Source organism: Monocercomonoides exilis (assembly GCF_001643675.1).
Source record: "Monocercomonoides exilis strain PA203 chromosome Unknown scaffold4-2303458, whole genome shotgun sequence".
NCBI classification, from domain to species: domain Eukaryota; phylum Preaxostyla; order Oxymonadida; family Polymastigidae; genus Monocercomonoides; species Monocercomonoides exilis.
Genome location: NW_027150549.1, coordinates 622,781 through 637,784, shown reverse-complemented (window position 1 = coordinate 637,784; position 15,004 = coordinate 622,781). Strand labels below are relative to the sequence as shown.

The following is a 15,004-nucleotide window of genomic DNA, read 5'->3' as shown; positions in this document are numbered from 1 at the left end:
TTATTATTTGAAGTATGAAGCGCTTTCATGTGCTCATTCAATCCAGAACAGAGACTTTAGTAAAACATTCCAACAGATTCATACTTATGATTTCAGTTTTATCAAATGTCAAAGGAAGATATTTTCTGATAATTCTTTATCTTGTGCGTTGGCAGTCATTGTACAGAAAAGAGAAGTGAATGTGCTTTGCGTAGCTCGCTTTTTCTTTATTCGCAATTACAAAAATGCAATCTTTTATTCGAAAGAGACCTTTGAATAAAACATAATTATTGTTGAATATTTTTTAATGTCAAATACCTAATATATAATAATAACAAAGAAAGAAAGAAAAATAAAAATTCGAATTTTCTGTTTATGTTGTTTTTGAAAGAAAACGGAATCAAAAAAAATTAATGGTAGAACAAATGAGATTCGATTTAAATTTGCTTTTGTGTCATAAATTAAAGTGCTCCGAAGATGTATTGCGCTATTCAGTCATATATGGTGTTCCTCCTAGCATTGTGTTAAGTTTATATTCTCAATTGTATGCTTCAAAAGTTTCAAATCATTAATTTTAAAGATTATAATTTTGAACAGAAACTTGGCAGCAATTAAAAAGATGCATCATGTTATTCAAAAAAACATACATAATATTTATGACGCATCAAAGACATTTGAAGGTTTTCAGTATTGGCTTGGAGAATGTAAAGTTCCTGCACATTATTTGGCAGAGCAATTACTGGATTATTACATCAGCACAAAAATGGAAAAATCATCTAGAACAAAAACAAGATCAACTAAAATGTATTTAATTCGAAATCCTTCTGAAATACTGGAACCTAGCCTGTATCAGTATGTAAAAAAGTATCTGACGGAAAATGTTCTTGAAGGAAATGACACAGAAGCTTTTAAGGCGGCAATGGGCAAAGTTCATGAAGAATATCTTTCGTCTTGTATTAATGAATTAGGAATTCCATTTATTACAGAAGAGGGTTGCAAAACTGATAGACTTAGTAAGACTCCTGATATCCTTCTAACTGTTCCATTTATAGTTGATACATCATTATTTCACAATGAAATTCTATTTAATCCTCTTGCGATAGAGTCCATATTGGTTCGTCAACAAGAGATAAACGAAAGCAAAGAAGTTCTAACTCCATTTGCTCTTCCATTTGATCCTATTTTAAGAAGAGTAGAAAAAGTATTAAAGATTGAAGCTGATCGAAAGAAAAAGTTGCATAGAAGTGATGAATGCTTAAACGTTCGTGATGAACCTTCAAAAGAAATTTCGAATCATAACATTGATTGTCAATCAACATTGAGCGACAAACCTTCTTTGAACTCTTCAATTTCATGTTCACAAGAGGTTGGCAATGGTGTCTCGCAATCTTCAACTGCATCTTTGTCTGATTTACAAAATCTTACAAATGGAAGTCACGAGGGAATGACGCCAGCGGATCTGCTTCAATATAGAATGATGGAAGTGATTGAGAATGAAACCAGAGCAATCAATGAAATGCCTGTTGAAGAGATACTGCATGAGAGGTTACAAATGGAATGTTGCTTATTGCTTGAAAATGGTTGGAGAGATGTTCTTTCAGAAGTTATGGACACATTTGCTGTGAAAAGCAAATTTATATGGGCCAAAAACGAAAGAGATCGCATTCAAAAAGAAAATTGTTTATTGGCTGATTCTTCTTCTGCTTCATCTTCATGCTGTGCTTTTTCAAACTCTACCTTGATGAGAAATGAACCAAATAACTCGTTGATTTCGTTGTACTCTTTGAATCCTAAAAGATTCGCGGATTATCTGCCATTGAGTTTGTCTAATTACAGAATGCTTCTTTTCAACGGTTTGGTGAATGAGCAGTATTTTTTTACTTATATTAATATAATCTTTTGTTCATTAAATTACAGAGCTTTTGGAAGAGCATGCTTTGCAAACAACGTTCCTTCAAAACGCTGTAATTGAGCGCCTTGTTGATTTGCAGCAGCGTTGTAAAATTATTGATTCTCAAAGAACAAGTATGAATATTGTTTCTTTTAACTGGACATGCATTTTGCTTATATTTGATTATATATTTTTGCGATTTTTATTTTTTTCCATCTTTGAAACTTCGTTCTTTTTTTTCATATAAAATATCAATCACTTATTCAATGCTTGTAGTCATTAATTATTCTTGCCAAACAGAAGCAAAGATGAATGACTTGCAGCTAAAGATTAAGCAGATTCAAAAAGCATCGAAGGAATATAGCTTAATCTTTGATTCTGATTCATTGCGCAAACTATTTAGCATTCCCATTTGGAGGGAATCTTCTGAGCTAAGTAATTCATATTTCGAAATTGAGCTGAAACAACTTTTTGAAAATGTTAATGTTAACACCCAAACCACTCCTTCAAATAACTCTGTCCCTTCCGCAATCACTCCATCAGCTAATCCTACGATGCCTAATCAAACAAATGTTCCAACAATTGAAAACGTCTCATCTTCTCTTCAATCTTCAACTTCATTTTCTCCTCCATCTCAACAATTGAAATGCAGTGGTTTATCATCTCAGACCACAAAAGCTTATCGCCAGCCAAGCAACGAGGTTTTAATAAGAAGGGGAATGTTGCCTCAACGTCGTCGCTTTTTCCCTGTTTGTTGGATCGATTCGAAGGCTTCATTTTCGGCTGATGCATTATTTTTAAGCAAGACTCTTCAACAACTTGCAAGCTATGCGCATCGTTTTGGACCAGGAATGGTTATTTTTTGGGGAGATTTCATTGATGAAATGAATGAAGTTCTTTGCCAATGTGGCTTAGGAGACATGATACTTTGCACAAATACTTTTCCTTCAAAGGAAACGATAATTTCAATAAACTGGCCATCGATTGAAGCAAACGTAAAAAACAAAAATGATGAACTAAGCACTCCGATGAATAATTCAAAAGCAAGTGTTGACGATGAAGAAGATTGGAAAATTCCTGATTCGTGTCTTGTTTGAAATTTGGAATTTGTTGTGTGGATTATTTTTTATAGCTGATTTTAGTTTTGTTCAAGCTTTTGGAATGACTGTCAAAGAAAAATAAATAATATTATTTTTTCCGTTTAATTGTTTAAATATTGTTTTATTTTTTCTTTGACTGATAAAAATAAAAATATTCGTCTCCAGAAAATAATAATAACTCTTCAGTTTTTCAAAATTAATTACTTCAACGGTCATAATGATTTTAAAAAAATATTGAGGGCGTTATTTTTTGTCAAAGTGTGTGATTTGTATTTGGTTTTTTCTATAATATTTTCGTTTTTTGATAAAGAATTTTTTTCCCAAAAAATATTGAAGTGATTTTTTATTCCTCCAAAATAATTTTTTGATGTTGAGAGAAAAAAATATATTTAAAGTTATTTTAAAAAATCACTTGTATCATTGAAGTTAATTCGAAATTGAATAATTATTGATAGAACGCAGTGAGCAGGATTTGCTCCGAAATAATGAGTATTGGTTACGATTTATGGGCGGTTTAAGTGAGAACTTCGCCCTCCCCAATGACGTGGAAAAAAGGGCGAGATGAAAAAACGAAACAATAACATTAAGAATTAATAATAATAATAAAATAATGCATTGTCCGCATCACTTCACCGCCGACTTCGCCTTTTCGCCTTGGTCCCGAAGACCAGAGGGCAGGGGACATAGCCCCTCGGAGCTGCCTCCTGCAGTCCGTGCAGGGATCCGGAGAGGCGAGTGTTCCAAAACGGAGCAGAAAGAAAAACCACTCTCGCTTTCGCGAGGCGTGGAAAAGAAAACTGCGTGTATTATGCTCTGCCTCCCACTCTTCTGCTGCATCAGCAGAGCAACCTCGATCATCACACACTGCATATTTAATATTCAATTCTTCTCTGTAAAAACAATAATAGTCTTGTAAAGGAGTAGGATCATGCTTGAACTTTTTATTTATTTCCACGTTTCTCAAAAAAGGTTCTAGGTGCACATTAATATCTTCGGGCGGTTGATCTTTTCCTCTATCCTTTTATATCTCGCCCTTTTTCTCGTCATATTCCTCCAAATATGTTTCTCTCTTACGCACCCAGCCGCTCTGAGTCTCTCCATCCGCGTTAGTATTATTTCGGAGCAAATCCTGCTCACTGCGTTCTATCAATTCGCAATAGAGCGAATATACGAACGCAAGGAGCAGGTTTGCTCCTCAATAATGAGTCTTGAAATCCCTCGTTCTCCTCTCTCCTCTGATCTTAAACCCTCATGCCTAGCACCTTGCCGTGCGGCGGATGACCAGAGGGACTGCGGATGAAGGTGCGGCCTCAATCCCTACTCCCTCCCCCTCTTGCGCTGTTTTCGGGGGTTCTCGATCGAGTCTTCTGTACTTGAGCGGGCATGACAATTTGTCCTATGCTTCTCTCTCCGCGTTTCCTCCGATCGGTCTCGAGTTTCTTCTGCGAGGCAGGTTGTCTGCCCTCCGCCAGCTCCATGATGCTGCGGGGAATTATGGATGGTGTCTCATCACCCCTGGTGGGTTGTGTTATATCGTCCTCATGATGCGGACTCTTCTCTCGAGTCGACCCTCGTCTCTTCGAATTCTTTCTCTTGCTCGTCTCCGCTTCTCCCCCAGATTGTGATGTTTCTTCCGGATACTCCTTTGTTTCAGATTCTGTATTCTCATTTGAAATTTCTTTTCCTTTGCTGTCCTTCTCCGACTTTCCTCCCTTCTCTGCCAGGGGTACTGGGCCACCGATTGTCTCCAGGATCCATCTCGTGTCCTGAACTGGTAACACGGTGTAATACTCCTGGGCTACTCTAGAGCCTGGCGCCCATCTCGCGTACGCATTGATTGCTTTCCAATCTGCATCTTGTTGTCTAGCTAAGTGTGTTATCACAGCGTGTCTTATCGAGTACGCGGTAAATGTGTCGGGTATTCCGTTCTCTCTCAGGACAGCCACTAATTCTTCCTTAATCCTCTGCAAGTTTGCAGGTTGCCTCCCCCTGAGATCGAACCACACATGTTCGTCTCTAAAGGTTGTCTTTATATAATCCATCCAGCGTTGGAGCGCTACAACCGCATCGATACGTGGGTTTGGATGCTTATTTATAATAACCTTAACAGTCTCTCCCCCTGATGTTTTTGTTTGTACTTGTGTCTGGACTAAATCATCTCTAAGTATCGTTATCCCTCTTCTCATTCTCTCCAGCTCTGCTGGTCTTGACGCACCAAATATCATGGTTAAAATGAGAGCCCTCCTTTGGAGGGTCTGTGGGTCTTTCATATCGTGAGTGGCTTCTGCCCACTTCGTGATGATTGTCAAGTCCCACATCGATTTGTATCGTTTGCCTCTTCTTGATTTCTCCCCCACATAGGTCTTTAGAAATGTCTCTATGTCTTTCACGTCAACCTTAGTCTCTCTGAAGAGGTTAATAGAATCCAGCACCTTCCGTACTGTCTGATTTATCACTCCACTTGAGAGGTTTGTATTCGAAAGTGTTTCGATGAACTCTGCCATAATCCATTTAGCATCTTTCGTTGTGAGGGGGTCAGTGTCATCCATGCTCTCTCTATCTAGAAATTGCTTGAATCTTCGCAGGGCTCTCCACGTATCTCTCTCACTCTTCTGATTTCTAAGTATTGCTGCTGCTATGTCTTTTGCTCCAACGTGTTCTCCCCATGTTAAGAAGAGGTCTCTCCCTTGAGTATTCTCTTCTCCAGTATAACGCTTATTACCTCTCCTGGGGGTAATTTCCAGCCTTCCCTTCTCATCTTCGTTCCCGGTATCATGCACTCCTGAAAGGTCCCCAGGGTCTTTGTCAAATGCCCAGGCTGCAGTAGCGGGGTCCAGGTCTGCCCCCGCCAGGCTGGCAGAATCAGAATCGTCAGATTCCTCTGAGCTTCGTTCATCTTCTCTTTCATCACTCGTCCAATGTTTCTCAGGAACGGGTGGACTAGGACTATGTCGTCTTCTGCTGTTCCTTTCTCTCTCTTCCTTCTCAGAGAGGATAGTCTCCAAGTACTTCCGCAGGGCACCGGCGCAATCTGTTCTGAAATTGTATCTAGTGTTCTCGGTGCGATTGTCTGTAATATCTCTGCGACTTTCTCCCCCCTCAGTGCATAGTCAGGTTTTCTCGTTATCCGGCTGAGTGCATCTGCTTCCATGTTCTGCTCTCCCGGGAGGTGTTCCGTCTGTATCGTCATGTCCAGGCTGTTCAGTTTCTTCTCCAGTGCTCTCAGTGTTGGAATGAGCGATGGAGCTCCCTTCTTCTTCTGGATTGTCCATCTCGTGGACATGTTGTCTGTCTTCAGACGAATATGATCTATCTTCTGTTCTTTCAGCCATGCTCCTTTCCTTTCCAAAGTCCTCAACACTGCTCTGGACTCCTTCTCGTTGATTGCCAGCTTGCTTTCCTGGAGGGTCCAACTTCCGTGGACATATATCTTCTCCTCTTTGTTCTCTTTCGGTATTGTTAATACTGCACCCCATCCCAACTCTGAGGCGTCCGTTGTTAGTTCTGCTGGTCTGTTCCTTCTCTTCAGACTCCTTGGTCTGTTCTCTAGCAGGGTTTTCCTCCAATGAGTTAACTCTCCCAACAACATTGGGTTGTCTATTACCGTTCCCTTCCAGCCTCCGCGGGCTATTGCCTGCCTCAGCACGTATTGCATGCGCTTCATCCACAAGCTCGCTGGTGGATGTTGTAACCTCACAAAATTCAACCTCCCGAGGAGTGCTGCTAAGTCCCTCGTCTTTTGTTTCCTTCTCTTCTTTGCATGTGCTGTCCATTTTCGCACGTCCTCTAGCAGCAGCACTCTCTTCCTCTCTTGGAGCGTCACTTCCATCTTCTCTGAGTTCCAACTCCATCCCAAAAACTCCACACTCCTTGCGGGTTCTAGCTTCAGCTTCTCCTCCGACAGTATCCAGCCCAGATTTCTCAGGAACTGGGCTATCTCCTGTGAGATCGATCTCAAGGCATCCCTGTCTGGGTGCATGAGGAGGATGTCGTCTAGATATATCACCAGCTTTACCTTCCAATGTTCTCTGATATATGACGCTGCCCGTCTCATTATCTTCGTGAATACTCTGGGCGCGTCCTTTGCTCCAAATGGCATCCCCACGTAAGTGTAGCATTGCTTTTGGAAGCTGAAGCACAGAAAGGGACTGAACTGCTCGTCCACTTTGACATGTTGGTAAGCACTCGATATGTCGAGCGTGGTCATCCAATCGTTCTCCTCCAGGAGTTCCACAACTGTCTCCTGGGAATCCATCTTGAAGTGTTTCCCTAGCACTTCCTCGTTTAAAATTCTGCAATCCAGGATCTTTCTCCACTTTCCGTTCTTCTTCCGGACCATAAATGTCGGGTTGAACCACTTTACCTCCGACTCCTGTATGGGTTTCACCACTCCTTCTTTCACTTCCTCCTCCAAGAGGGATAAATAATTGTCCATCATCTCTGTTGTTCCCCGAAATTCTTGTCTGTGTTTTCTCTCCTCGAGTGAGATTGGGGATTGGGGACTCATCCATCGTGCTTTTATACCACGGCTCACTAATTTGTCTCCCCCAATCTTCCTCCACTCGTTCAGCCTGTTCACCAGTCTCCCAGGAAGTGGCTCCTTCGGTGGTCCCACTGCTACGCAACTCCCCACTTCTGGTGTCCTTTGACCAGTCTGTATCTGTGCGGTCTCTTTCCCTTCGAGAGTATCTGCAGTAGCTATCTTCCAGCTCTCCTCCAGGACGCTCCCAATTGGGGACTCGATAACAGTTCCAGAAGCTCTCCAGACTCTCTTCACTACCTCCCTCTCGGGTTCCTGATCGTTCACCTGTTCTGTCCCGTGGGGATATACGGAGTCTTCCTCTGTGTCCTCTCTCCCTGTTCTCATCTCGCGATCTATCGAGCTTTCTATCTCTATCCTCTTCTTTCGGTCGGAAGGGCTCAGTGCCTCTTCGTTGCTCTCGCAGACCTCCAAGGGTTTCTCCCTTGTGCTTGTCTGTCGATTGATTGGGACCTCCCGTAGTACTGTCATTCCCCTGAACTCTGACATCATCATGTCCATCCCTGTCTCGCGGCGAAGCGCGTCTCTCTCCTCTCTCTCTGTCTCGCGGCATAGCGCGGCTCTCTCTTCTCTCTCTGTCTCGCGGCAAAGCGCGGCTCTTTCTTCTCTCTCTGTCTCGCGGCAAAGCGCGGCTCTCTCTTCTCTCTCTGTCTCGCGGCAAAGCGCGGCTTTCTCTTCTCTCTCTGTCTCGCGGCAAAGCGCGGCTCTCTCTTCTCTCTCTGTCTCGCGGCAAAGCGCGGCTCTCTCTTCTCTCTCTGTCTCGCGGCAAAGCGCGGCTCTTTCTTCTCTCTCTGTCTCGCGGCAAAGCGCGGCTTTCTCTTCTCTCTCTGTCTCGCGGCAAAGCGCGGCTTTCTCTTCTCTCTCTGTCTCGCGGCGAAGCGCGTCTCTCTCCTCTCTCTCTGTCTCGCGGCATAGCGCGGCTTTCTCTTCTCTCTCTGTCTCGCGGCAAAGCGCGGCTTTCTCTTCTCTCTCTGTCTCGCGGCAAAGCGCGGCTTTCTCTTCTCTCTCTGTCTCGCGGCAAAGCGCGGCTCTCTCTTCTCTCTCTGTCTCGCGGCAAAGCGCGGCTTTCTCTTCTCTCTCTGTCTCGCGGCAAAGCGCGGCTCTCTCCTCTCTCTCTGTCTCGCGGCAAAGCGCGGCTCTTTCTCCTCTCTCTGTCTCGCGGCAAAGCACGGAACTCATTATTCTCTTTTCAATCTTTATCAAACGAATAACATGATTTTGTTAATTGCAGTTATTTCGAGAGTGTGATCTATTTAATTTCAATTATATTTGTATAAATTGTAATAAAATTCTTTATTTATTATAATCTTTCTGCAATAAGTCTGTGAATATTCTGACACATTTCCAATATTTAGTAGTTTCTGTGATTGTACATATCCTCGCGGCTATACACGGCTCTTCTTCCTTAAAATTCTATCAATATTATGTAGTGACAATGTTATATTATATCTCGCGGCTATGCGCGGATCTTCTTCCTTTGTTCGGTATATATATTTTATATTATTTTTGTAATTTCAATCTTTGGAATAATCTCTCGAATATGCACAGCTTTATTTCAATTGATTATATCTTTATAAAAAGGAGATTCTTTCTCAATAATAATCTCTCTGCTACATATGCATATATATTCTTTAATTCATGATGTTTCAAGTGATTTCTTAATTTTCCTATAACTTGTTTCAATACGCGGTTCTTATTCCTAATAAATAAACAAAATATTGTGTAGTTTTATTCTATTTTAAAGTCTAAAAAATATCATATCTTTATTCTATCAAAATGTTTCACTATTTTTCGTAGTTTTAATTTCTGAAATTGTTTCGCGGTATAACGCGGAAATATTTTCAATAATTATCTATTAATATTTTATGGTTTCAGCTGTGCACTTCCTTTTATTCCCGATGATGCATTTCCAGCTCAAGTCCTGGTAAGTTCTTCAATTATGCTTTTCGCTTTTACCAGTTTCAGAATTCGAACTAAATCTTTTCCATCGCCGTCTCTGTATTTTTTGTTACAGGCTATTGCTTCATTTTCGTTGCGGACAATTTGGATCAACTTTGAATTTGAGTATTGGCGAAGTTAGATCTTAAACCGCCCATAAATCGTAACCAATACTCATTATTGAGGAGCAAACCTGCTCCTTGCGTTCGTATATTCGCTCTATTGCGAATTATTGTTATTTCTTTTTTAATATGTGTGAATAATATGGACAAAACTTTTATTGTGGAATGATTTTTATCCTTCATCGATTTTTTTGTTCATGATTCTGATTATTTCTTTTTGGTTAAGTGGCTGATCCTTTTTAAAATCAAACTTTCGTTCGAGTTTTGATCATAAATTTAATCTCGATGTGATTTTTTAAAATTAGCTATATTGGAAAATACATGCACATAATGACTATGCTTCACAGGAAATACATTTTCTTTGAAAATACCATTGAGAAAAAAACTAGATCAAAACTCGAACAAAAAAATGATTTCAAAAAAAATCAGCCAAGTTGAATTTTCAACAATCCCGAGTAAACAACAATTTGAAATGTTGATTTTCTTTGAGAAAAAAGATGTCTTCTTTTAATAACATGTTTCCTGATTAATACACCAATAATTCAGTTCCATTTTAAAGATAAAAACATTGCAGTGTGTTAGATCACAACTCACATTCTTTCTTTTCAGTTATTAAACAAAAATCAATATTTCATTGTGTTGTTCAGAGAAAGAAAATTTATGTTAAATTTTTTTTCAAATCTATCCAATAAATGTGATTTCAGATCAAAACGAATGTTTTAATTTATTTATTTATTTATTTATTTATTTATTTATTTATTTATTTATTTATTTATTTATTTATTTATTTATTTATTTATTTATTTATTTATTTATTTATTTATTTATTTATTTATTTATTTATTTATTTATTTATTTATTTATTTATTTATTTATTTATTTATTTATTTATTTATTTATTTATTTATTTATTCACTTACTATTATTATTATTATTATTATTATTTCTTTATATTTTGTACTTAACAATGCCAAAATTGAGCTTATTTGCATTTGATCCTGTGATTACGCTCAAAAACAAATTCAATATAAACCCACTAAAAAGACAGTGAAAAGAATGTTGTGTGTATTTATAAAAGAAATGTTCAAATTTAAAAATTATCTTTTATATATTTGATTTTTTCATTTATGTGATTATTTTGAAATCATATTTTTTTTCAGTAAATTTTTTCAGTTTAAATATGTGTGGCAAAGTATTTCACTTTAGGCATTTTCACTGAAAATTTTATGCACTTTTCATTTATTCTTTGTGAACAAAAAACACAATAAAAATTGTTCCATTTTTTGACATTCGTGAAATGATGATAAACTTTATGTTTTGAATTCTACGATACATGTTTACGGATATGAATTCCAATTATTTTGAAATCTGAGAAAGCGAAATAAAGTTAAGAGTGAAGCAATTATTCAATGCCATGTGCAAAAAAAGCTTGAAAGTCCGTATTTCCTCCCATGTATTATATGTATTTTATAATGAACACTGAAAAGTGAAAACTCAATTGAAGTTTATGTCTGCTTCTTTTTCATTTCAAACTTTGGCTTTTGTAATTATTCCGAAACAATTATCATCTAAAATGACAATTATTTCGTTATAATCGAAAAACCTTTAAAAAAACTGCACCCCAAAAAATGTCATGATCATAAAAATAATCACTGAAGTTGTTAAAAATATATGTGTTCGGTCTTGAATAATCATGTGAGTGAAAACCAAACTTTTGATGTTTTTTATCTCAATGTGAATAATCTTCATCGTGTTTTAAAGAAAGTCTTTATTTAATGCATTGGATAGAGTATTACATATCAGGCGTTTTAATTCAAAAATAATGAAGTTCGGATGAACTTTATGAGGTCAAAAATACAAAAACAAATAAATTTATTTTTTTAAATACATGTCGGATCATACAACATAAAAAAACGACATCATGGATTCATATTCATGGAAAAGAAAAATAAATAAATATTTAAATATGTGAACGTGTAATTAAGTCACAAGTGAAGTAAATCTTTGTTGATTAGTTCATAAAGGTCTGAAAGTCCGTATTGAACCCCATATTTTCAAAACAAGTGATTTTTTGTTTTCACTTTGAACATTGAACATTATTCTTTTGTCAATTTTTGGCATTCATGAGTCATATTACTCAGTTATGGAGCGCATATAACACAAAATGCACATCGTGTTTCCACATATGATATTGTTGAATATGATTAATGGACGAATGAACTACTGAATTATTCACAGATTTTTTCAAAATGAAAGACTGTTCATTAATGACAATTCAAAAAGAGTCACCTTTTTTCAACAAAATAAATCATCACAAAAAAATAATAAGAGTGAAATTCAATAAACAATAATTAAATGCATTTATTTTGTTCTAAAATAAGGAAAATGAAGTTAAATTTCGTTTTATTAAACGAAATATTTATAAAAAAAATGGAAAACAACAAATGGTCTATTCTCTTTCACAAATAAAAAAATGAAAACAATCTTTTTTTTTCGTGAAAACAATTGAAAAACAAATAATATAAACGTTGACACAAAGATTTTTTCATCAAATATTTGTTGAACGATCAAACTTCCCACCTTTATATATATTAATTTTTGTTTTTCTTTTTTGATTATTGCTTTTCAGAAATAAATGAACGAAATAAATAATAATTCAATCGAAAACTCTTTTCAAAAAATACCTCTTCTGACTCAAGGATCTACAATTGTTGATCCAGATGATATTGATGAAGTTAAAGAAGATAACATACGTTTATCAGAGCAACATCGTACAAATGAAAAACTTGTTGATGCACTGGGAAAAAATATTTCTATGGAAGAAACTCAAATCGATGAAGATGATTTAGATACAATTGAAAGCAAAGTTGATTTATACGTTCAAGAAGTATTGTGCCTTTTTCCAGATATAGACTTGGACTTTCTTCGCACAAAGGTATCAGAAAAAATTGACGAAAAAGATTGTGCGACTTTGGTGATAAATGAAATTGCGGAGAAAAGCAGCTATCCAAAGCAGAAAAAAAAAGGAGAATCATCAAAGTGCAAAAGAGATTACAAGAATATTGTGAGAATCATGAAACCTTCTTACACACAGCTATCTACTAAATATCTGTCGAATTTATTCCCATTGATTCCAATTCCGCGCTTGACAGAAATTTCAGTAAAATTCAACTATCACTTGATTCCAATCATTGAGCATCTTGAAAAAGATTTAAAAATTATTAATAACGATGCCGAAATAGACGGTAAGAAATTTCATCTTTTGAAAAAACCGCGGAAGCAAGTTGATCTTGAAATAGAAAAAGATGAAGATTTCAAAGAAGAATACGAAGAAATTCAAAAACAAAGATTAGCAAAAGTAACAGAGGCTGATCTTGAAGTTGCTCGGAAATTGATGGACAAAGAATACGAAGAAGCTGGAGGAGAATTATTAGAATGCGGGTGTTGTATGGGAAGCTATGCAATTGACGAAATGGTGCAATGCACAGAGATGCATTTAATCTGCAATGATTGCGCAAAACAAGCCATTTTAAAGGAATTACAAAAAGGCAAAGCAAATGTATCATTTCAGTGTGTCGATATGAATGGATGCGAAGGAACATTTCCGGACTCTTTTGTGAGACGGGTATTATCAGAGGAAGAATATTCGATGCTTCTTCGAAGAGAGCAACAGGCAGCACTTCGAACTGCAGCTATTCCCAATCTTGTTGAATGTCCATTTTGTGATTATGCAGTTATTATGGAGACCTCGGCAAACGAAGATACAGAATTGCATTGTGCCAATCCTGACTGCATGAAAGTGAGCTGCCGCTTATGCAAAAAGGAATCCCATTTACCAAAGAAATGTTCTGAAGTGGCAGAAGAAGCATTAGAGGAGTCTCTTCGAAAGGCAGTGGAAGCAGCGATGGACGCTGCAAGGATTAGAGAATGTCCATCATGCAAAAAAAGTGTTGTCAAAATGGATGGCTGCAATCGCGTCCCATGTGAATGTGGTGAGTCGTTTTGCTATGTTTGCGGAGCTTTGTGCCCAAAGCCTGATCCATACAAGCATTTTCATGACACAAAATGTCCTCTTTGGAACAATAACGAAGATAAACTTGAAGAAAAACGTATTAAAAAAGCTGCAAAGGATGCAGAAAAGAAATGGCGGAGCGAACATCCTGAAGCTGCCAATACCAAACTTACGATCAAAGATGTTGTATCATCGGGAATCACTCCATTTCAGCCCGATCCAGTTCAAGTGCCAGCACAGCAAGCATTTAACAATGCATTTCAAGCAATTCCAAATCCATTCGCAGGTGCTATCATAAATCCATTTGCAAACGCTGGGAATTTGTTTGGAAGAAAAAAACCTAAGAAGCGCCTTCTCAACAATCGTGCACCAAAAATCGCAAAAAAACGAGCACGAAAGGAAGATGGGGCAGTTGCTCATGGAAAAAATAAGGAAAAGGAAGATGATGGAGAAAATGAAAATGATGAATTAACTGAAAACGATGATACAGGGGAAGATTCTTCTGACAGCACATACGAAGAGTGAAAATTCTTTATATTTTTGTATTGTTAGTACCATTGCTAAATGCCAAAGAGATTATTCAACCATTTTTTTGGGAGAATGTTTTGAATACAGCAACAAAAATTATGTACCAATTATTCTCATAAATAAAAATCACTTCAACATTTTCGTGTTTTATCCTGAAATTGTTTAATTTTTTTCGTTTGATAACATTTCAGTATAAATTTGTTTTTTTACAATTTGGTTATTTATGATCCATTTTCATCAGTAAAATGAAAATTTCCCTATTTTGTTTAAGTTGCAATATTTTCGATTCGATCGTTGAACATTTCACATAAAGAAATGAAATAAAGACTTTAACATTTCCTTTCAAGAATAAAATTGTTTTTTTTAAAGGTTTAGTATAAAAATTTCATTGCAAAAAATGGAAAAGCATTAGAAAAATGAAAACGTGTATGGAGAAAAGTTATCAACTCCAAAATAAAAAATAGAGTCTCCATTTTCATTCTTTTATAAATAATGTGTAAGCTGCCATCAGTATAGCAAGCACTGAAATAAATGGACTGCACCGATCCCCTATACAACATAAATTATGAAAAATCAAAATTTATTTCAACAAAGGGCAAACCAAGAACAGTTGCCTTATAAAATATTCCGCCAAATCCTTTTTTATGTTTGACAAATACTTGTTTGTATGATTGAGAGAGGTATGTACATGTGCACACAAATAATACAAAAATGTATAAAAGAGACGGGAAGTGAAATAGATTAATCATAAATCCTAAGAAGCGTAATCATAAACGTATAAGCAATAGGGAAAAATTGTGAATACTTGTTGAAGGATGATTTTATAATTTTAAAGAGGAATTGAAAGAAAAGTATTTGTGATACATAATTTTTTAATTTTGTTTTTAAATAACA

The 15,004-nt window shown here is 36.9% G+C and overlaps 3 protein-coding genes across 3 annotated transcripts; 2 read left to right on the top strand and 1 right to left on the bottom strand.

Moving 5' to 3' along the window:
• Positions 1–392: 392 nt before the first annotated feature.
• MONOS_3566 (uncharacterized protein) lies at positions 393–3,138 on the top strand (the record flags this gene model as incomplete). Its single annotated transcript, XM_067873573.1, has 4 exons — positions 393–523; positions 577–1,832; positions 1,897–2,004; positions 2,147–3,138. 4 exons carry the CDS (start codon positions 393–395, stop codon positions 2,965–2,967), a joined length of 2,316 nt encoding a protein of 771 aa, XP_067734635.1. The 3' UTR covers positions 2,968–3,138.
• Positions 3,139–12,205: 9,067 nt separating this feature from the next.
• MONOS_11089 (putative serine carboxypeptidase) lies at positions 12,206–14,107 on the top strand (the record flags this gene model as incomplete). The annotated part of the gene is made up of 1 exon (XM_067863592.1): positions 12,206–14,107. One exon carries the CDS (start codon positions 12,206–12,208, stop codon positions 14,105–14,107), a length of 1,902 nt encoding a protein of 633 aa, XP_067734634.1.
• Positions 14,108–14,371: 264 nt separating this feature from the next.
• Positions 14,372–14,969, bottom strand: MONOS_17013 (uncharacterized protein). The gene is made up of 3 exons (XM_067869893.1): positions 14,916–14,969; positions 14,712–14,864; positions 14,372–14,659 (listed from the first exon to the last, which is right to left on the bottom strand). Exons 2-3 carry the CDS (start codon positions 14,857–14,859, stop codon positions 14,586–14,588), a joined length of 222 nt encoding a protein of 73 aa, XP_067734633.1. The 5' UTR covers positions 14,860–14,864; positions 14,916–14,969; the 3' UTR covers positions 14,372–14,585.
• Between the last annotated feature and the right edge of the window lie 35 nt (positions 14,970–15,004).

Excerpts from the sequence above, each read along its gene's own strand:
- MONOS_17013 (XM_067869893.1), bottom strand. The coding sequence starts at position 14,859 with ATGATTAATCTATTTCACTTCCCGTCTCTTTTATACATTTTTGTATTA. Across the intron at positions 14,660-14,711 it reads TTATAAGGCAACTGTTCTTG|GGGATCGGTGCAGTCCATTT; the intron begins GTTTGCCCTTTG and ends TATGTTGTATAG.